This window comes from Oreochromis niloticus, linkage group LG6 (assembly GCF_001858045.2).
Source record: "Oreochromis niloticus isolate F11D_XX linkage group LG6, O_niloticus_UMD_NMBU, whole genome shotgun sequence".
Lineage (NCBI taxonomy): Eukaryota > Metazoa > Chordata > Actinopteri > Cichliformes > Cichlidae > Oreochromis > Oreochromis niloticus.
In genome coordinates, this window is record NC_031971.2 from 14,872,054 (window position 1) to 14,895,726 (window position 23,673).

At 42.1% G+C, this 23,673-nt stretch overlaps 1 protein-coding gene across 3 annotated transcripts; it reads left to right on the plus strand.

Moving 5' to 3' along the window:
* stox2a (storkhead box 2a) lies at positions 1-22,401 on the plus strand. Of its 3 annotated transcripts, none has more exons than XM_005469812.4 (4): positions 1-615; positions 10,806-10,958; positions 14,326-16,897; positions 20,969-22,401. In XM_005469812.4, the coding sequence occupies exons 1-4, from the start codon at positions 276-278 to the stop codon at positions 21,168-21,170; spliced, it is 3,267 nt and encodes a 1,088-aa protein (XP_005469869.1). In that variant the 5' UTR covers positions 1-275; the 3' UTR covers positions 21,171-22,401. The 3 variants fall into 3 exon arrangements, with proteins under 3 accessions (XP_005469869.1, XP_005469870.1, XP_025763943.1); XM_005469813.4 differs by lacking the exon at positions 1-615 and adding an exon at positions 7,928-9,396; XM_025908158.1 differs by lacking the exon at positions 1-615 and adding an exon at positions 10,293-10,446.
* Positions 22,402-23,673: the final 1,272 nt, after the last annotated feature.

Here is a 23,673-nt window from a genome sequence, read left to right on the forward strand (position 1 = left end):
TCTTTGACAGTTTGGGAGAGGTGGCTGCAGGGGACGGGTATCAGGTTGCTGATTTCCCTGGTTTTACATGGAGCACCTGTGTTTGAAACATTTAAAACTCTTTTACTGGGACGTCTGGAGCTTTCAGAGGAATCTGTTTCTTAAATATGCCCAAACCAACAAAAACTCTCAGTTTGGAGATAGAACCGCGAGGGAGACCTGCACTGTCCGAACCATGCAGTGCAGAGAACAGACTGTAGTTTCCTTTTGAGTCCCAAATTTTGACCGGAGCGACTATGGACAAGTTCCTCCAGATCGCTCCGCACTCCCTGGCGCTGGTGCTGTCGCGCCTTGGCAGAGGAGATGGAGAGGACTCACCGTCGCCGCCGGCCTTGCTCTCAGTAAACTTAAAGCATCACTCTGGCTATGAGGTCTTCGCTAATTTCAAAGCCGTAAACATGCAGCATTTCTGGAACAAGGCGCTGACATACGCGCTGACAGAAATCTTCTTCCTGGGCTGGATAGATGAGCATGTGCTGCTGATCCAAGGGAAAGAGGTGCACCTTCAGGTCCTCAGGAACGGATGGACGAGACGGACCTTGCAACCTCCTGAGGGCTTTGACATCAAATACATAGGTGGGTAAATTGTCTAGACATGCGTGATAACAACTACAAAGCATCATAGAAAGTTAAATGTAGCCTCAGGGTTTTCTTCCCACATGGATGTGTTCTGATATGGGTTGTCTGGGTTATAGAAACAAAGTACTGCGTCCTTTAGAAGTTTAAAATACCCAATTCATAGTTGGAGACAGTATTCAGCAGTAAAATAGACAAATCTTATCTCAAAGTTAACAATGTGTGTTAAGGGAGGTATTCATCAGAGTGAACTTGCTCAGATGTCCTTATAATAATAGCCGAAGGAAGAAGAACAAAAAAAACGTTCCCCATGTTCACCTTCTAGTGCTAGACTTAGACTAGGCCTAACTGAGACTTTTCTTCTAAAACATTTGTGAGGATTAAATTCTGACCCATGAAGTTCAGGTGCAAACAACAACAACATTAAGCCGTACATATGTTTTTATTATAGTTTCATATTGCATTCAAAGCACTCATTAAAAGAATTACCAGCTTCATTAAAAACAAAAAACCCCCATTATAATTACTAATTATCTAATGATTACTATAATTACTAGTTATCTCTGGCTCTCTTCCACAACATGTCTTTGTCCTGTGTTCCTCCCCTAACCCCAATTATTTGCAGCAAATCAATGGCCGTCCCTCCCTGAGCCTGGCTCTGCTGGAGCTTTCTTCCTGTTAAAAGGGAGTTTTTCCTTCCCACTGTCGTCAAAGCGCTTGCTCATAGGGGTTCATGTGATTGTTGGGGTTTCTCTGTTTTCTTTGTATGATTGTTGGTCTTTACCTTACAATATAAAACACCTTGAGGCAACTATTGTTGTGATTTGGCATTATATAAATAAAACTGAATTGAATTGAAAGCTGGATCGCTCTATTAAAACGCTGTCCACTTTATAAACTCCCTTTCTGGTGTGTTGTGTGGATATGTTCTCATCAGCAGATCTTCTCGTCTTTTCTGGCTCTTCAGAGCTCTTCTGTTTTTGTTTTTCATGCTGACGTCCACGCCTCTTTTTTTACGAGCTGGCAGATACTACTGATTGGCATTTTTAGAGGTGAGAGCTCAAATATGTTCTCCTGAAGTTGAATAATTGAATAATGTGAGTCACGTTTCGACTGGCTAGTCTCAGTGAAAAAAAAGGGAGTTTAGGCATCATATCACCTTTTAACCTCAGCTGCTTCATGTCATGAGGCTTACTCATCCAGATAGCACAGACAGGATTGGAGCCCAGTTTAACTCCAGTTCAGCATTCCCACACTCTGATTCCGATTCTTCTGACAAGGCCATAACTCATGTATGTGCTGAGACAGGTTGGGACGACTTGAAGTGTTGTCAGCGAGTCTAACCACTGCACCATCATACTGAGAGTTCATCATACTGGGTTTGCTCTGTGCGTGCGTACGTGTGTGTTCAAATGAGACAGAGGCGTGCAGCTTGTCAGAGATCATCTTATTTATGTTTATTTCACAATAGAGCCAGGGTTTGAATCATCTTGTTCTATCGGTGAGCAGCATCAACCTGCAGCAGGGTTGGGTGAGTGAAAGAAGTGAAGACTGAAAGTTTTAGTACTCGTCTTTTACTGCATAGCCTGATATCAAGAATCTGCAGTTTGAAGAATATGAGTAAAAGCATGGTTTCCAGGATTATTTGCCGTGGACGTGGATCCTAAAAACTTAAATGTGGAGGAAATTATTGTGATTCAGATGATTGCAGCCATGACAGTTAATAACTTGGATAATGCTGACAACATTAGTGGTCATTTGAGAAGTCCTGTCCATATATAAGGTTGGTCACTGCTTACTCTCTGGCTGGAAGCTACTAGCCCAACAGCATCCTTTGCTCCTAGCAGTAACAACTTAAATTGATTGCCTTAAAGTTGAGATCAGTTTGACTGCACATGAGTGGTATGTTTGCCATTAGAACATTAAATTGACGTCACACACTCATCTACCATACTTTCACTGCTTGTTAATATGAGTATCTACTCAATCAATCATATGGCTGCAGCTCAATTCACTTAGGCATGTAGACATTGTCAAGATGACCTGAGGTTCAAACCGAGCATCAGAATGTGGAAGAGAGGTGATTTAACTGACTTTGGTTTTTGGTTCCAGACAGACTGGTCTGAGTATTTCATTAACTGTTAATATTCTGGGATTTTCCCCCACAACCATGTCTTGAGTTTATAGAGAATGGTCTGGAAAAAAAGAAAATATCCAGTGAGCGGCACTTCTCTGGATAGAAATTCCTTGTTGATGCCAAAGGTCAGATGAGAATGGCCAGAGCTGATATGAAGGCAACAGTAATTCATACTTGTTACAACCAGACGAGCATATTCATCAAAGCAGATGAGCTACACAGCAGAAGGCCACACCAGCTGCTGGTCCTGTAAGCTAAGAACAGGAAGCTGAGACTGGTCTGATGGGGGTCAGAGTTTAGTGCAAACAACAAGAAAGCACACATCCATCCTTCCTGGTATAAACAGTTCAGGCTGCTGGTGGTGTAACGATGCAGAGAAAATTTTCTTGGCACACTTTTGTTCCTTCAGCACCAACTAAGCATGGTTTAAATGCCACAACGTACCTGACTACTGTTACCTGAGTACTCACCACGTCCATCCCTTTATTAGCGCAGTGTACCTATCTTATAATGGCTGCTTCTAGCAGAATAACACACCACGTCACAAAGCTCTGTTCATCTCAACTGATTCTTGAACATTGCAATGAGTATATTGTACACAAATGGCCTCCACAGTCACCAGCTCTCAATCCAAAAGACTACATCTGGGATGCGGTGGAATAGGAGATTTACAGCTGACAAATCTGGAGCATTATTGCTGAAGCAGCGTTATGCTATCATGTTAAAATGAAGTTTTGTAAATTGTTGCTAGACCTTTTTCTTAGGTGAATCTTTGGATTGGGTTCTTCATATCATCAAATAGCTCAGCAGATATTTTTCAGGTAGACTTTCAGGGTTATTCACTTCATCTTGCTGTTTAAACAGTTGTAGAAACCATCAAACCAAACTCTTCACTGTTAAATTTAATAAAATAAATAATTCTTTTCCTCTTGAGTGACTTTACAGTGAGTGTCATCATAACTCTGTCTTTGAGCTGCTTGAAATCAGCTCTGCTGAGCTGAAAAGCTACTAGTTCTGTTACAAAAGACGTGATAGATTGGGATTGTGTTGTTCTGTGAGAAAAGGTGGGATAGCTTGATTGTTACCGGTGAAGCAAACACAGATAAGCTCTGGAATGTTTGTCTTATAGCTAATAACTCACCAGACGCTATAAATCCTGAACCAGCTGACTTTGTATGCTGTGAATCCAGATGCTCACTTTCTCATGTATGTAAGCTTTGTGTAGGATACATATTTTTAAAACCAAACCCAAAAAAGACAGACTGACATCATTTAGAAATCATCGATTAGTTGTTGTTTTTGTTGTTCTGTTGTAGTACAGTATAAGGGCTTGTGTTTTTGTACTTACCACCACATTACTGGGAAACCTATTCAGTCTCTGGTTTTGTGGTGTTGTGTTGAACTTGAACCATTTTACCTCTTTTCGCCTGATTTCAGTTTATTTTTTCCAGATTGAAACACTCAATATGTGTTTCTTTACTTCTTTGTGAAGTAACAAAATGAACTATAATTGTGATATCTCAATGAAATCTTCTGATTTTCAAAAGTGAGCTGCAAGTTTCACTGACTCATTTTCCCAGCTGTGGTGTCAGGATGTTACTTTTTGGTAGACAAGTTCTAACAAAGATCAGACAAATTTCCACCATAGGGTACTCATTAACTAGAGGTAAGTGTTGGGGGGTAATGCATACACACACACACACTGATATGATATTTCATTAGCATTGCTATGGAAAAAAAAAAAAAAAATAAAAAAGCTCCAGTGGGCTTTCAGGACTTAAACTATGCAGTGAATTTAAAAAAAGGACTGCACTTGCACATAGTCCAGATTATCAACCAAACAGTCTGAGAATGTTTGATTGGGGCTGTGAGCCAAATAGCAGCCGGATTAATATATTTAGAGAAAAGTTGTGGATTTTCAGCTATGTGGAAACAAAGTGTTTTTTAATAGGCGACTCAGTCTGATTAACAGAGGGACTTTGTATCCTTTAGCAGCCTACAAACAATAGACAGGGGACGGGGTGTACCCCTTAGGAAGGAAAAGTCGAGTATTTGTTCAGGAAAAAAAATTCTACTCAGCTGCATTCCCAGCCACAGCACAGCTCTCCACTGGAAGGAAAGGGAGGGTTTTAGCAGAGAATTGAGGGAAATGTTTGACGCAGTGGAGAGATGGGATGCTATATATCTTAATGTCATATCAGGATGTGTTATGGTGGCTGTTGTGTCAAAAAAAACCCCAAATATTAGTCTCTTAATTCGAGAGCTTGAGGGAACAAAAACATGTAATGCTACAAATGTGCCGCAGGAGGGCAGACCGCTGGGAAAAATGCTTCTGCTTCTGTTTGTGAGGAAGTTGGATGTGAGTGTGTGTTGAGTGGAATCTCTCCAGGAGCATCACTGTTAGTCAGTCGACCAGTTTAGTCCACTTGTATGGTGGACTAATGCTATGGTGTTTGGTGCAGTGTCCCTTTGGGTTTTTTTTATTATCAGGTGACTATTTTTTTGCACGCTGATGCTGGACAAGAAGGCCTGGCTCATAGTCTCCTCTCTAATTCATCCCAAAGGTGTTCTGTCAGGTTGAGGTCAGGACTCTGTGCAGGCCAGTCAAGTTCTTCCTCACCAAACTCTCTCATCCATGTCTTTATGGACCATGCTTTGCACACTGGTGCTCAGTCATGTTAGAACAGGAAGGGGTCATCCCCAAACTCTTACCACATGAAGCATTAAGAGTTCCTTTCACTGGAATTAATGAGCTGATCCCAACTCCTGAAGAATAACCCCACATCATAATCCACCAGACTTTACACTTGTCCCAAACCCAGACTTATCCATTGGATTGCCTCATGGAGTAGTGTGATTCATCACTCCAGAGAAGATGTCTCCACTGCTCTAGAGTCCAGTGGCGATGTGCTTTACACCATTGCCTCCAATGCTTTGCATTATGCTTGGTGAAAATATGTAGTCTATCTTTAAAAAGTAGGTGAACTAGCAAAAGGCGACAAACTGTGATCAGGAATGGGTCACCATCAGTCAGGATGTGGCCCAGAAGCTGATATCCAGCATGCCACAAAGAATTATGATAAGTCAAAGTTATGATGAGGAGCGGTCTTTATAAGTACTGACTCTTAATTAAGATTAAATTGCCACTAAAAGTCTTCAAAGCATATTGTTCTTCACGAAAACTTTCAAAGATCTATTCCTGCCCTGTCAGTGCTTTAATCACAACTTGTCGACTTCTGCCCATCCACCTGCTTCTTAGCGATTGAGCACAGATTTTTAATGGATTGCATTTATAAAGCGCTTTACAATTCCACTATTCATTCACTCTCACATTCACACACTGGTGGAGGCAAGCTACAGTTGTAGCCACAGCTGCCCTGGGGCAGACTGACAGAAGGCTGTCATATCGCACCATCTGCCCCTCTGGTAGGTGAAGTGTCTTGCCCAAGGACACAACGACCAAGACAGACAGAGCTGGGGATCGAACCGGCAACCTTCCAGCTTCCCAACCCCCTGAACCACGCTCGCCCTAACTTTTAGTCAGATAAAGATCTGATCATTGGTCCAAATTGTAATTTGACAATTTCTTCCCTCATTGGGCTCCAATATGCTGGAAAACGCACAGATTGTTGCCAAAATGCTCCTGGAATCATTGGAAGCCCACAAACTGTGATCAACTCAAGCTCTGATAAAGCAGGAATGCAATGTTAATTTCTTATTTATTTAAAAAAGAAACAATGCAGTTTAGGATAGTTCCACTATGGAACATGAAGCGAATGTGCTGCACATAGAGTTTATAGCCCTGTTATTTTTCAACCTGTCCCTTGTTGGGCTTTTACCAATTCATTATCAGCTGACTGGCCAGTCAAGTGTCTTAGTTTGTGCTAACTTTGTCTTAGTAGTCTCATCTTTACATTTCCTGAGGATATCTTACAAGTATTAAAAGTTGAAATAATCAATAAAACAGTAGATTCACATATTTATGTGAATTTTTACATCATTGCTACTTTCTCATGCATGCTCCAACTTCAAACTTTTCTAGAATTACCCTCGGGAGATGCAAGCTTAAAGGCAAACAGCTCACTTATGACAAAGTCCATGTCATGTCTGATAAGGACAGCAGCTGATGCACACTACCTACTTTGGTGTTCTGTATTAAAAAAGGAAAACTTGAATCATTCTCTCAGGTCCAAGTCACCAATTTCAGGAGAAATTTGTGAAAACAGCTCATGATGCATTTTTTTTCTCTCAGTATATGTAGCTGTGTCTTATAGGCAAAGTTGAAGGATCTCCATTTTTCAGCATCACTGCAGGAGCATCGTGTGTCCGTAGAACAGGCAGTCCTTGTGCGTGCGTGTGTGTGGAGCCTGTCTGCTTTCTATTTTGAGTCGCTGGCTCTTTAAGAGAACAGCACTCAAAGGTAACAGCTATGAGATCATCGGCTTGCGTCGTCATGGCAACAAAGGCTGTTGCAGCACTACTGAGAAATAAAATGGCTGGCATGGTGGTGTCGCTCTCCCTCCTCCTCCTCCTCCTCACCACCCCTCCTTTCCTCTCCTCTTTCTTTTTGGTATCAGTGAACTGGAGCAGATTGGTTGTGACACCGTCCACCCCTCTGCCTGCACCCCATCCTGCCCTCACACTTTTTGCTCCTTATTCTATCCCCCCCACCTCAACCATCCATTCACACTCCACGCATGTGAGTCAGCACGAGCCGGCTTCGAGCGGGGGAGCTGTCGCTTTTGGACGTTATTAGGGTGATGCTTTGGGGTTTTTCGGTGCTCGACACAGTTAAGTTACTGAATCAACTGGTGGAAAGCGCTGATGAGAAAGACACAAATCAGCAGGTTTAAATTGACTCCCACACTAGGTTGTGGCTTCACAGTCAGCTGAGAGACAAAAAAAAAAAAAGAGGAAGGCTGGTTGTTTAAGGGGCCCCTCATCCTTCAAGAGTACAGCCAGTAATGCTGAGAGGGTTGGAGAACAAGAGTAGGAAGGGAGGATGTAGAGACTGAGAGTTTTTGCAGTTCCCCTGGCTATCATCTGGATGCTGACATTTATTTATTTTCTTCTTGTATCTATTTTTCGAGCTGTTAATATTTGCTCTCCTTTCTGCCTTCTCTACGTCCCTTCTCTCTCTCCCTCTCTCTCTCTTGCTCTCTCTTGCATCCTCTCCTCTCCCCTCCCCTCAGCCTCAATCACCCAGACACAGACGCATGCATGCTCACGCAGAATCGCGCGCAGCAGGCGGATGCGCGCATACACTCTCTCTCACACACACATACACACACACACACACACTCACACACTCTCTCACACACACACACATACTCACACACCCTTCCTGGAGGTGCTGGGAGCAGCTGCAGCATTAGCGTTGAAAGAGATTTGCCGTTGACTGGAGTTTGCATCCCCCCCCGTTAATGAATGGATGCTACGGCGATCAGCTCAGGAGCTTCTTCCGTTGGATTTCGGGATATGGTGGATATCTATTCTTGAATTTATTTATTTATTTCTATGCTCTCCATTTTTTTCTCCCCACCCTCTGCTGGTGTGCTGTTGTCGAAAGGACGATGGGGTCTTGTGCTTGATCGGATAAAGATGGAGGTGAACGTGGCGTCTCCGCTGCTTGGCATACTATTGAGGTTTCACTGCCCATTAGGGTGAATGGAGCTTTTATTTCTGTGTTTTTCGAAGCGGGCTCTTTTGTTTTACGGGGATCGGCCGAGCACTCCTGTGGTGAATTGAGCTATTGTCGAAGACTGGGCCTCTCTTAAGCTTTGAATCTTTGACCATCCATCCGTCCCCTGCCTCTCTCCCCCTGCTACCTTCTACTCGAAAGGAACAAGCAGATCCCAAAAACCTCCGCTGAAATCTTCCCTCACCATCCTCCTTCTTTCCAATGCCCCATTTCCCTCATCTCTACCCCTGCCCCCCCACCTCTCTCCTGCTCCCTCCTCCCACATCAGAGTGGCTACGTAATGTGCCTCCCTACGCATGCAAATGGGGATGCTACGAATGGTGGCTGGGACTGATGTCGATGAAAGGGTGATGCCTCGCGCAGTCACCTGCACCTCTGCTGCCACTGCCATCAATCCAGATCAGCCTGGGAGAGCCCAGCAGCCGATGACAACCACCCACAGTGCGAACACGGTCGTTTGTAGCTTGCTCGTGGATGTAAATGAGACATGTGTATGTGTGTGAAGGAGCACACTGGTTCCTGCCATGTCTGGTGTGTGATCGCTCTAGCGGGACGTTCTTACTAATGCGGGGGAGGCACTGAGCCCGAGGTTTGTCGACCTCCCCCTGCACACCCCCCCTTCCCCTTTCCCCTTCTCCCTCCTTCCCTCCCCCCTTCCCTCCCACCCCATTCCACCCCCCTCCCTCCAACCTTATCCCAAGGGGGTGAAGACCACCTGGTTTAAAAAAAGAAAAAAAAATAAGATTTTAAAAAAAGGGGGTCACAATGAAGAAGAACCGCAGCAGCAATCTGCGGCGGGCCTGGCCCAGCTCGGAGCTCGCTGAACGGCCGCTGGAGCACAACCTCTCTCGTAGTGAGAAAGACATCCGTGTGCAGAAGCAGCATCTTCCTCCGCCTCCTCCCCCTCATTTCTCTCCATCCCCGCCAAGTTATCGTGCGCCAGGTGAGTCAGACCCTCCCACTCTCAGAAGCTCCACCCTCTCTACTCACGACTGCTCAGTCAGTAAACTTTGGTCACTCTGAAGTAGGAGGTGTTAACAGCTCGCTTTTTTCCTTTTTCTTTAGTTTTCCACGGTGTTATCATAGAATCAATGACTTTATTTGCACTTTAGTGACTCCTGCTTTCTATCTTAAGGTTTAGGGCTTCTTGTTTTTCATTGAGGATTAATTTCATATTCTGAATTAATATTGTAGTGTTTTAGTAGATTTTTACAGTGTGTCTGAATAGTCTCAGTACAAGAACAAGTTGTGCATTCTGTGGCAGATTTGTATTTTGTGTTTGATAAGATTATGTTAAAGCTTGGGGCCATCCTAGTATCAGGAATTCCATTACCAGGAATTTCTTTATCCTTTCAGTACTTCTGTTACAAACATTAGCTTGTTTCTCTGCTCTCTTTCTGTTTTTTATTTTTTGCTTCTTTGCTATAAGACATTATAAAAGCAAACTAGGAGGTGATTTACTTTTGTGCCGATCTTGAGCATACATGGCTTTTCTTATGTTTACTAGAATACACGTAAAGCCTTATACAGCCACATAAAGCTTAATAGGGACTGTGATACTAAATAGAGATAACGTCATTGTGTTGCTTAACTGACCATTCAGCTGAGCAGGCTGAGGAGGCAGAGCTCTGCACACATTTCAGCTTAGGCAGAGGAACCATGGACAGCGAATTTTAAGGAAACGGTGGACGATGTGGCAGCACCAGATCTGTTTTCAAGTTGCTGAAGATGAGGAAGCACAATGCTTAAGCAGAGATTAAACATAGAAGCTCTGATGTTGCAGTTCCTGCACCTTGTCATATGATTGTCAATCACCTGATGCAGGTCAGAGGACAGGGTCACTACAGCAGATGCCGCAGCAGTGGATTCAGTGTGTCGCTTTGCAACCTTTCAGCAGAACCAGTGTTTGCTCTTTAAAGGGCTTGAAGCTCGGCCGCCTGGTTGTAAAGATGATTTCACTACTCACTACAGCTGACGGCAAAGCTAGCTTATGGTAGGTCTTCTAAAATAGCTTTTCATTTAAATTTCAGATATGTTGATTGTCCAAGCTCCCGTTTCTGTTCGTAAAACGATGTTAATCAGATAGCTGCGCTGTGGAGATTCAGATGATCTCATACTCCGGTCGCCGCAGCAGCAGCTGCCTCGCTTTGCTAAGCTACGAGAAACGGGAGGAGCAAGAGGCTGAGGAAGCAGAGAGGAGGGGTGGAGCCGTTACAGGCAGGCGGCATACACACTGCTGCTGTTTGACCATTACATCATAGCTTCACACGCTGCGCCTGCTGTTCATTCATGATCTAACAGTTGTGCTTTTGCCTCCTCCTCCTCCTCCATCTCCTCCTCCTCCTCCTGCAGGTGACGTGTCTCCGATCAGTATGTCACCTATCAGCCAGTCACAGTTCATCCCGCTGGGAGAGATCTTGTGCTTGGCCATCTCTGCTATGAACTCTGCCCACAAGCCTGTCAACCAGGAGGCACTGGTGGAGCACCTCACTGCCAGCTTCCCAGGTATGCCCTCTCACCCGCGTCTTAACATGGTACTACACTCAAACATACAGGAAAAATTTTGAAAAAAATGTTAAAAATCTAAGCCTGAAAATCTAGATTTTTTATTAATTTAATAGATATGCATGTTGTTTATTTACAATTTATTTGTCATATCTTGGTTTTTTGTATTTTGATGTTTTACATTTAACTAAATTCTTCAAGCAGAAGAGTCACGCTCTTTATGTTTCACATTTTATGCACGTCAAATGCAGACGCTTTGTTCAGAGAGCAACTTAAACATGCTGATATACAGTCACTTCTTGTAATATCTCACTAGTGGCTGATATCACTGAATGGGTTCTCATGAGACGCCTGACACTTTGTGTTGATTTGTTTATCATTAGACACTGAACTGGAAAGCATTTAGAAAATAATCTCATTTCAGTTTTTCACAGATTTTGGTTCCTGCCATTTCTTTATTTATTTGAACTAAGACAACCTGTTGCTTTTCTGCTTTTCGGTGGTCTTTCTTATGTTTTCTGACATATTCTATGAGCTAGCTGAAAACCTGACAGAAAATATAAAATCCATCTTTGCACTTAAATGATGACCCAAGTCTAAAATATATTAAAATACAGTTAATATAGATATATGTGACACTGAGTGATGGTTCTGTATTTGTGGACTGTTTTCCCAGTTTTTAGCTTTACAAATACAATCGTATTTAACATTAATAGCTGGACTTCTATCTAGAATCAGATATTACTATATTTAGTACTGATGAATATCTCTTGCATGTTTTTACAGTTAATATTTATCTGTATGTCCTGAGACACCAACAGGTTCTAAGACTGACACAACTCTGTAATAGCGTCCATATAGTATTAAAATAAAATGGATCAGTTTTCATATAAATATGATCAGTTTAACACAAAATCATCCTCCATTTGGATATATTCAATATAATTAATGTAGTTTGAACAGTGTTGGCCAGTCAGTTTGTCCAGTTACGTTTAAATCCTCTGAAAATGGGGAACTGTGTATAAAAATGGCTATAAATCTTGAACAGTTACAAACTTTAAACTCAAAGCCTGCACTTTGATAACATCCTGATTATTTGATTTGGAATCTACTGTTGTACAGAAGAAAAAGTGACAACAAATGTATCATTTTCCGAAACATTATGGCCCTAGCAGCATCTTACTTTCATATTAAACCTTGTAAAACTCGAGCAAGAGAATTCAATTTTATGAAACTAGAGTGTTTATTGAACAAGTACAAATTCAAAAAAAAGAAAAAAAAAGAAAAGACATTAAATCAGTAATATCAGTTTGCATATGTGAGTTTTAAATTTAGCTATATCCATCATTTTTATACAGTGTTTTCCTCACAATAGCTCTGCATGTGTCTTGACTGGTAGAGGTCTCCAACTGTGATCACTGTGTAGCCTGTTGTCATTCACAGATATGCTTGCATATGTTTCCTTGCTGTAAAGCAGTTAAAATAAATTGTTGCATCATTTCTGTGTTAAAAACTATAACTGATATAATGTCAATACATTATATGAATGTCTGTATAAAGCTTATGAGTGAAGCTTTTGATGATAACTGGGTATTTATGAAAGGGTCGGTCAATGTCAGATCATCAGATGTGAGTGATTATCCCAATCACTTGATGCATGTGGATGTGATATTAACAGAAACTTACTTTTTCTGAAAAAGGTGACTTGAATGATGTACAGATCTGGAGGATAGGATGATAAAAAATGATTTTTTCCCATATTTAAGTTGGAACTATTCAACAGTTTTGGACTGTTTCTGAATTTAATGTGACTTGCATTTAATAAGGTTTACACAAAATATCGCTCCTTTCCTGCAAAATTGTGGATTCTGCAGGTCTCCAAATATGCTGTCAGAGATTACACATCCAAATTATTAGCGACATCAGGCATCGATCATTTGATGTTAACTTGAGCTACACTTATAAGAGTTCATATTCAGAGAGCCATATTACCAGCTATTTAACTTTAAACATTTGAAGGACCTAGATCAAGCAGTTTTGTAGTTAATGGAATTTTCAAAAGGTCCCTCAAAAAAAGAAAAAAATGGAAAAACATCTAAAATAACATCTAAAATGAAATAAATATTGTTTATTTTTTTAGGGACTTAAGTACATTAGGGACCTGAAATTTTAATTCCCATTGAGTGTGTACCTTTCCCATTTAAATTAGGGCAAATCTGTGCTGATCAGGTGGTGTTCTGTTTGTTTGTTTTTTAAATTAGGAATTGAATGGAATAGCCCAGAAAACAAAACTTTTCGGAAACTAAACGTGCATTGAATCCAGACTAGAAATTCTCAAAGTTTATCTGGAGTTTGCATGGAGACACTGGCACACATGGCAACAATAATTTGCACATTTTTGAAGGCAACATTGAAACCTGAACAACATTTTCAGGTTTGGGGGCAGCATGTGCTGCTATCCAGATGGCTTCTAATGGAGGGCTTTGCTTATTTCAGCAAGATAATACCAAAGAACATTCTGCACGTATTACAACAATATGGCTCAGGAGTAACAGAGTCTAGGTGCAAACTTGGCCTGCATGCTGTCTCAGACCTGTCATCCATTGAAACCATGTATTGTATTATGAAAAAAAGCATACTGCAAAACATGCCTCAACTTTCTAAACAGCAAGAATGGGAAATGCAAGCTAAACACCAAAGAGCTGTAAAACACTCTTTTTATTTAAAGTGAAAACCCCTTCATTCTCATGGCATGGTCATGTTTAACCTAGAAAACACACATTTATTTGGGATTATTAGGGAATTAAACAGATTACATTTAAAATTAAAATACTGGATCTGTTTTTGTGGTAAACTTTCACCTGTGGTGCACCACCAACAAATCAGAATCTTAAAAAATCCTGGACTAGATTCACCAAACATAAGAAGCACACTAAAGATGGCATATGAGTAAAAAAGTGGGACTACTACCACTACATTGTCCTTTAAGACACGGTATTTAATAGCCTGGAGTTGATTACAGTTGCAGTTGGAAAAAAAACTTCCCTTGGTTAAGACTGTTCAATTGGGTAACTTTATGCGTATAAAGAGGGAAATTCACTTTGAGCAGTGTGTCATGAAAAGGTGAGGCAATGCAAAACGTGTTAAACAAAAGTAAAAAAAAAAAAGTTTAAAAAATTCAAGATATTCCTGATATGATCCCCTTTTCCACTTCTTTCTAAGTCTTAGTCTCTTAAGTTTTTTACATTCCACTTTCTTTGCCTGCAACAAATGTTACCTACATCCCTGTATTTGAAGTGAACTTCAGGAATTTGAAGCTTTTAAAATTAAGTTGTGACTCAACTAATTTTTCATCTGTTTTCTGCAGGTGTGCCTACACCCAGCTCAGAGGTTTTGCGACATACCCTAAACATGCTGGTGCGAGAGAGGAAGATCTACCCAACTCCAGAGGGCTACTTCATTGTCACTCCCCAGACCTACTTTATCACTCCCTCTCTCATCAGAACAAACAACAAGTGGTATCACCTGGATGATCGACTGCAAGAGCGTCCACAGCAGCAGCAGCAGCAACAACAGCAGCAGCAGCAACAACAACAACAACAACAACAACAGCCACAGCAACAACCTCAGCATTGTGCTACACCTCAGTCTGGCAATGCCACACCATCCACGCCTGGCTGTCTGAGGGAGAGGCCTCCTCGCAAGAATAACAATGATTCGTACAATTCCTATCGCGAAGACCCGTCCAAACATCACCCCCCTGCACTCCCGAGCAAGTCACCAAAGGAGCACAGGGGAGATTCCTATCAAAGTAAGCCACCCAAGGATCACAGCGGCGGGGATCCTCCGCCGAGTGCGTCAGCCAAGGAGCACCGAGGTGAGCCGCCATCGTACCCCCATCCCCCGGCTCCCACCTCTCCCCCTGCCCAGCAATCGCCGTCTCAAGATCCAGCTGATAAGGGCAAAAGCATCACTTCTTTCCCCTATAAAACTGACACTCTGACCAAAAAGAAAGAAGGAAGTGGTGGGGGCGGCGGAAGCGGCGAGAAGCAATCCAAAAGGTTCGGACTCAGGCTCTTCAGGCTGAGTTTTAAGAAGGACAAAATGAGGCAGCTGGCAACCTTCTCAGCCCAGTTCCCTCCGGAGGAGTGGCCGCTTCGTGACGAGGATGTGCCGACCACGCCCATCCCCCGCGAGGTGGAGATGGAGATCATTCGCAGAATCAACCCCGACCTAACGGTGGAGAATGTTGCGAGGCACACGGCTGTGATGAAGAGGTTAGAGGAAGAGCGCACGCAGAAGAACAAAGCGGGGTCTTCAGCCCAGCACAGCGCACGCAGCAGGAGGGGCAGAGGCCACCGGAGGGCTCCACATGGTAAGTCTCGCTCTCATAGCAAACCGCGGACCTCCAGGGGAGACCCATCTGAGGGTTCAAACTGGGATCTTGTGTTCATGGAAAGGGATTACCGCTTCTTTAGCCACTCGTTAGTTCGCTCACCCCGAGAGGCTATGTACACCTTGGAGCGCAGGCGAAGTGGCGGCGCGACATACCTGGTCCACAGCAACCCAAACATCACTGAGTCATACTGCCCTGTTACCCCCGAGTGGGATGTGTCTGGGGAGCTAGCTAAGAGACGGACAGAGATGCCCTTCCCCGAGCCTTCACGTGGAACATGCCAGTCCAGAGTGCAAAGGAGTCACAGTCACAATCAGGACAGGAAGTCTCGTCACGAGAGGTCAGATCAGGCGAAAGAACGATCTCGGTCCATGGACAACTCTCTAAAAGGCCCGTCACTGGGTGCACCAGAAGACTTTGAACCGAGTCTGGAGGAGCGTAGTCATTACTACACTGATGATGGCACCCTGCGGGCCACGCAGAAGTCCTCCCATTACTCAAGGATCATGTTCTCTGCTGCTAAGTTCCACTCTGATTTCAATGTGCCTGATTTGGGGAAAGGGAGTTTGGATGAGTCAAGGATCCGGAGTACAATGGAGAGGAACAAAAGCAGAGACAGCCTGCCAACGTACAATGAGCTAATGGGACTTTCTTCTAAGCCCTCAACAGATGAGTACTTCCAGTGCAATACGTCAAATGAAACAATCTTAACTGCCCCTTCGCCTCAGGCAAAATCAGAATATGACACATTAACCTCATCAGGGGGACTCCGAAAGGGCTCTCCGGCTGACCGCCAAACGCCTCACCTCACCTCTCCTCACACGATGGAGTACAAAGAGGACTTGTCGGCAGCAAAAGGACAGAACGGCTCAACGCGACTGACGCCAAGCCAGACGCCGGAGCCGGCGCAAAATGCCCGTTTGACGCCACACCAACACAATGTAGATCCCGGAGGGGGAGGAGGTGGTATGGTGATCAAGAGGAAAGAAATCTTCAGCAAGGACACTTTGTTCAAACCTCCACACAATGCCTTGTCCAGCGGCTACGTGGACAGCAGCTACACCAAGTCTGGCACATTGCGGAAAGCCTCACATGCCAAATCAACAGAGGCCCTAGACAATCCTGAGCCCCAGCAGCCTTCCAATTCAGCGACTTCCTCAGCGTCACCTGCAGTTTTACAGGGCTGCTTAGAGCCAACAGTCCCCTCTGCCTCCTTTGACTATTATAATGTATCCGACGATGAGGACGAGGAAGAGCCAGAGGAGGACTCGCACAAAGAGTTGGCTTCGGCAGAGGACAACAAAGACCACGGGGAAGGGGGTGGTAATGGTGGAGGCAGTGGTGGTGGTGGGGAGGGAACCATGCAGTGGCTCCTGGAACGGGAGAAGGACCACGATCTGCAGCGAAAACTGGAGACCAATCTGACTTTACTCAGCCCCAAGGAGACAGAGAACAGCAGCAGCCAGAAGTCAGCCCACTCTGCCCGTTTGGACAGCATGGACAGCAGCAGTGTCACGGTGGACAGTGGATTCAACTCCCCCAGGTATGTGCTAAAGTAAACTGCGTATGACATAAAAGTGCAACTTAGAGAGCGGTTAGGATGCTGAAGTAGAGCACATGAGGGCCTAAATATTTCCTCTAAAACAGATGTCGTGGTTATGTGTGGTTTGTTGAAATAAATCAAAGCTTCTTGCACCCAGACCTTAGTGAAAGATGTCATGGGTCAGTGTGAAGGCTCCAAGACCAAAGAATACTTAATTATAATTGATATTTTATCCCGTCGTCAACCTTCCTGGTTATGAATCTATTCACTGTAGCTGGCTAACAATCAACTCATCTGAGACTACTCATATCAGTGTCGTGTTACACTGTTTGCTTATCACTAGGCTGAAGAAATATGAGCTTTCAGCTTTGGCAATAGTGCTGTAAAGGTTCTGTATGTATGTCAAAGTCCATCCATTGAAGATGCTGGTTTGTGCTCATCCACCGATGTGCTTATTTAGCCGCTGACTGCTTTGTTTAAAGCAACAATGAGGTTTGTACATGTGTAAATAGGGTGTGAACATCCTCACAGATATTCTTTTCAATAAATAGATGAAAGTGTGCAAAATGGCACGCATTAACATCAGAGTCTTGATGGTGAGCAATAAACCAGTCTCTGCCTATCAAACCTCTATTTTTTTGGTCTTACAGGATCTGCACAGTTTTCAGTTTAAACACACACACACTCGGTGGATGACACCGAGTTGTGACAGGGTTGTGTCATCATACACAGTATGAGCTTAGATGGGCGTAACTACTGTGATGTCACTGTCGGCATCTGGCATGGTTGGAGAAGACAAAAACAAATGTGAAGAGGATGAGCGGGTCTGACTGTGAAACTGCACACTCATTGATTTATGCCTTGTGATTGACAATTTATTAGCTAATGACTGTGTGGTTTCATACCATGGGAAATCTTACCACAGATGATCAGGATTTATAGCAGGAAACATACCTTATTTTTTCTTTTTTTTAAATTCTGTATAACCCAAAATGAGTGATCGAGCCCATACAATCAGACTTCTACAGGACCAAAGTCTTTTTGACAGCACAGCCCTCTGCTGGCCTTCAGACAGAATGCAGGGTTAAGGCACCTCTGCTTTGGCTTTATTGTTCAAACCTGGAAGCTACAGCCATGTTTGCAGCTAAAAAGGACTGTATAATATACTATATGGACAAAAGCACTGAGCCGCCTACATAGTGCATTTTGCGAAGCTCCGGGTGTACAGTTTTTGTGCTGATGTTAATGCCAGAGGAGGTTTGGAGCTCTGTAGCTATGCAGTCAACAGAGTATTGGCAACATTTAAGCGTCACTGATTTGGTTCTTTATAGCAAAGTTGCTTTAGTTCCTAAATGCTTACACTTTCCAATATTGCCACTTATATCTGATTGCGGAATATCTGGAAGGGCGAAAACTCCACAAACTGACTTGATGCAGCATAGCATCCCATTACAGTACCATGCTCAAACTCACTGAGAAACATCTCTGAAAGAACAAGCCTTTCTTTCAGAGATGTTTGTAAAGTCAGACTGCATGGCTAGGTGCTTGATTTTATGCACATGTAGCAATGGGACTAAAAACACTTGAATTCAAAGATTAAACGGCGTATCCCAATACTTTTGTCCATCGTGTAACCAGAGATGGGCGTTACTGTAATCTGATTACTTTTTTTCAAGTAACGAGTAAAGTAAGAGATTATTATTGCAAAAAAAGTCATTCGATTACAGCTACTTTCCCATAGGCACGCTGCGTTACTGCGTTACTAAACCGTGATTTTGTTTGTGAGTGTCTCATGTCAATGGCGTAAGCGCGTATGATGTCCGTGGCAGCAACAGACGTGTGTAGATCAACATTGGATAACATGGAGGGCGGGAGAGAGTAAGACTATGCAGCGTTTAAAGCTTGGAAGTACTTACATTACTTTTGAGTTTGATTCCATAAAAAGTGACAAAAACATTAGCGTCCGCTGTAAACTCTGCATGGAAAGAAAACTTCTTTCTACAGCGAAAAATTAAACTTCAAATCTGAGCAAGCACCTAGCACACTGCCACGGGAATGTGAAATTCACAGAGAAACCCCCGGATCCCCCCACTGACATGACCGCTGTGGCACCGGGCAAACCTCCGCCTGCACCACTCGTGCTTAACAGGTGAAAATAGACTTAAGAGCGACAGGACTTAGTGCCGCTGAATCTTTGATTTTATTTATTTTCTGCTGTGTTTTACTTGCATCTATTTGAAAGAGTGAGTGCAAACACAAAAAAATATTTTATTTTATATGCTGGAATATGCAGAAAATAGGTTTAAATGTTAAACAAATTTCGTCCAGTCAGAGAATGTTGCATATGATTTCATTTTTGCTTGATGCAATGTGCATAAAGTTAAAAGATTAAAACTAATAAAACAAGTTTTAAAAAGAGACTTTTTCCATTTGATTTAATTTTCTATGATGGATTATGCAGAAAAAAATAGAATTGGGCTGAAAGGTCTATTGCTTTATTACGTGTTCAGGTTGTGTATCATGTTTTTACAAAGCAACTAAGTAATAAAGTAACTAATTACTTTTAAAAATAAGTAATCAGTAAAGTAACTGGATTACTTTCTTGGAGAAGTCATCAGTAATTAGCAACTAATTACTATTTTCAAGTAACTTGACCAACACTGGGTTTAACTGTAACAAACTTAACTTTCAAAAACACCCAAAAGTAAACAGAGGTACATAAAGGCATCATACATGGCTATTCCAACTCCATATTTTACTGGTTGCAACCATCTGTTTTACAAGCCATTTCTGTTTCTTTGAGTGAAATATGAAGCCAGTTTAATGTCTGAGAATCTTGTGTGAACCAGTTCTGGATAAACTGACAGACAGCATAGGGGTGTATATCTTCCAGACGCTTCTAGAACGCATGCATGCTCTCACTGAATATTATCAAAAAGTAAAAATTCAAACCAAATGCAATTGATGCTGGGCAAGCTCCAAAAAATGTTGGTTGCTACACTTGGTAAAATAGAACATCTTCCATTAAACCTGCCTTACTGTTATGAAACTTGGCTTTTCAAACTCACTTGCAGTACTACAGTACTACCTCGCATTTTGTAAATGTCTCTAGTTGATAAAAGAGAATACAACCTTGATGGCAGATGTTTTCACACACTGATGATCATGTGTAAAATGAAATAGCCACTGTAATACATATTTTAATTGTGCTGTGTATATAGCCTTGATACAAAGACTAATATTTATTTATAAACTAATAAATATCCTGTATTTTGGAACTTAACATTGGGCTTTAAGATACAAGAAAGTAATTAGCATAATGTCTTGATGCATCCTCAATCATCCAGGAAAGTAAATCTCCAAAAGTTGAATCTGTTCATCTGGACGTAGCGTTTTGTGGGAGAAACGTTTCGTCACTCATCCAAGTGACTTCTTCAGTCTCAGCTGACTGCAGGTTTCCCCAAACCTTATAAACAGTACATTTGCATAATGACTGAAACCAGCCCACTGAAGGAACAATGGGCTGTGAGGTCAGTTCCTTAATCATAATTATGCAAATTCCCATGACCATTGATCAACAATCACTGACCAAAACCCACTGATCAAAGAACACTGATCAATGGCCATGAGTACCATTCACAGAGAGTTGGGGAATGGCTGCAATCACAGCATTGTAAGATGGTGACAGATGTACCCTTAGGCCCCCTCCTCGATTCAGAGATGGTCTTTCCCTTTTCACGTAAATGGCCTCCTTGACTCCGCGCTCAAACCTGCAGTCAGCTGAGACTGAAGAAGTCACTTGGATGAGTGACGAAATGTTTCTCCCACAAAACGCTACGTCCAGATGAACAGATTCAACTTTTGGAGATAATTAGCATAATCAACATGTGGCAGATGTAATTGTTAACACTTGATTTACATTACCTTTTTGTTTAATAGCATGCTAATTTTGTCAATAACCTACAAGCTTTTTTCCCCTCAGCATTCGAAGTGTGCTTTAAAATGGTGTCAAAAGTATTTCAGTGGGTTTCCAATTTTTTTTTGTCATGTCATGTCGTCTTTGTCGTGCAGGACACGTGAAAGCCTTGCATCCAACACATCCAGCATAGTGGAAAGCAATAGACGGCAAAATCCAGCGCTGAGCCCCGGCCACATTGGCACCAGTAGTATCGGACTGCCATTCAGCTTTCGCACCATCCCAGAGCCCCCCACCACACAGCCTGAGAAACTCCAGAAGTCATCGAACTGCCTGGCCTCCATCACCAGCGTCTGACAGGCAGCACAGACTGAGACCATAACGGTGGTGGAGGAGAGAGGAAAGTGGGGTGCTTCACCAGTTTTTTCCACCCACGCTTTCCTCAACCAATACACACACATAAACACTCACACGCGTACATCTTCAGACTCCTGAGAATCCATTTACTGGGACTGTTATAAAAACAGGCATGGCTTCAATAGACTGTTCCCACAGCTTCAAGAACTTAACTGCAAAAAACAGAAGAAAAACTACAGAATATCCAGACAACCGTAGGTGAAGGAACCTACCTGAAGTACTTTGATTTTGGTGACATGGACTCTAGTTTGGCTTATATCAAGATTCTTGACTATTGGTATTGGAAAGTAGTAGACTATAGGATTCAAGTTACATTTGGAAATATCAAGGAAAAAAAACAACTTTTTATATTGCTTAACAATACATGTCCAATTAAATGTTCTCCTTCCTGAAATAGTTCTTCAGGACGATTTAATGTATCAGCACAATGTCAAGATAATAAAAGTTGATCCTGAGAACAACAAATGAAAGATATTAACACATAAATCAGCTCAGATTTGTGTACCGCAATGCAAATTATGTATGTATACTCGATACTTTTGATATCCTAATTATTATAATGGTGGTATTAAAGATGCTATGTGACCAAAAATGATGTTTGGGTAAAATTAGCTGCACCTCACCGCCCACACAGGCATTGCAGAAGATCAAACGGCTCTTGCAGCACAGCGTGGTTTTGTGTCTGATTTTGGAGCTTTTCTTCGTATCACATGTGATGTTCAGGAAAAAGCAGATGTTTAAATTTTATTTTTGCCTCAGGACCTGAGTGTTGGCCTAAAAGCTGAAGTCATAGGTAACGGCACACTTTCACGCTCATGCTGAAGTTGTTTTGGAGCGCTCAGTAGTCTAATCATAATATTCCCGAGCAGATGGAGTGTGTTACCTGTGTTTTATCTGCTTAATGAAAGGTAAAAATGTGGTGCATTTTGGGAAAAAGTGGGCAGATTTGCTACAGCCGAATCAGTTGTGGATTTTTGTGAAAATTTTTGTTGGTACTTTTATTCTTTTTTCAATTTCATTAGGTAGGTCGTTCCTGTGGCTTTCACGTTAGCCTGCCAAGCAAAAGATCCATGGCGCGATTCCACAAGGAGATGCAAATCGTTTTGGGGTTGCATCTGGTGTAAATATCAAACGTGCTGTTGTGACGCCCAGCAAATATGACAGTAGCCAACAGTCACTTAGTCCATAAAAGTTCCTGTTAAAAGTCTCAAACTGACCAGAGGTGATTAATCAGTTAACTAAAAATCAACCTTTCTGATGAAAGTTTTGGTTGATCTTTGACCAAAAAATTATAAAAACTTGTTCCTGCTCTCACTATGTTTTTTCGAGAGGGCTTCTCATAGTCCATTATTAGTCTCACAAAACGACTCACTGTGGGCTTTGAGTGGACTTTGAGGACTTTTGATGATCAGATGGTAAAAAAGAGAATATTAATTAGATCGGTCAATAATGAAATTCATTATAAGGTTTATCCCTACACATGGTGCACTAAGGCAGAGTTCATAAACTGTATGAGTACAGCTACAGTAACTAAGCAGTTGTTGATGTTTGTTTAGAGAAAAAAAAAGGCACGGAGATTTTCAAATTTTTGTTTGTTTGTTTTTGACCACAAAATCAGTCATTTATAACTCTATAACACAAAAGGTGTCTTGCAAAGCTGAAATTGTAAGCCCAGCACTACTGCCTTAAAGGGCATAAAGTCTTCCAACCCAAGTGGAAGGAGCTGTAGTCTCTATGGTATTCATTTAAAAAGCCTTTCCTTCAATTCAAAACAAAAATGTTTCAGATCTCTATCAGGTTTCAAAGCCTTTTAATAAACAGATCTATCTTTTAAATAATAAATTGTACAATATTTTGGACCAGTGTACAAGAAAGCGTGATGTTTGCTCGTTTTTCACCCTAAAACGTTGAGAGATGGTTACATCAGTCTGGCTGCAGTTCTCTGGGTGAACTGTAGGTGGAGACAAACACAGCTCTAACACACTACTGCAGCAATATTGGGAAACAAGCATGAAGGGACGCTTTAAGGTGTCCAGAAGTTTATGGTTTAATTTTCTCATTTTAAAGACTAAAAAGTGTAAAAAGTGTTGTACAGCATGTACATGAAAGTTTTCCCCATGATGAAAAATTAACAGCCTTGTTTGCCTTTAAAAGATTATTCAAGAGTTTTAAATATTTCTAATCAGTGTCGTGTTCATCTGGGAGAATACCAGAAAAACAGATTTCTAATAAAAAATTTATTTCTTTTATTTTTGGGGGCTCTGACCTTTAAAAAACTCATTAAGGGCGCACTCTAGTGGTTGTCTCCTGGTAAAGCAGCGGAATCAAACTGTTGGGAGTTTGTTGCGCCGAATGAGAGATAAGTGAAGCTCATTAAATTGATCTTATAAAGGTAAGATGAGTTAAGATCTTCTCATGCTTGAAAGCTGCGGGGTTTTTTTAT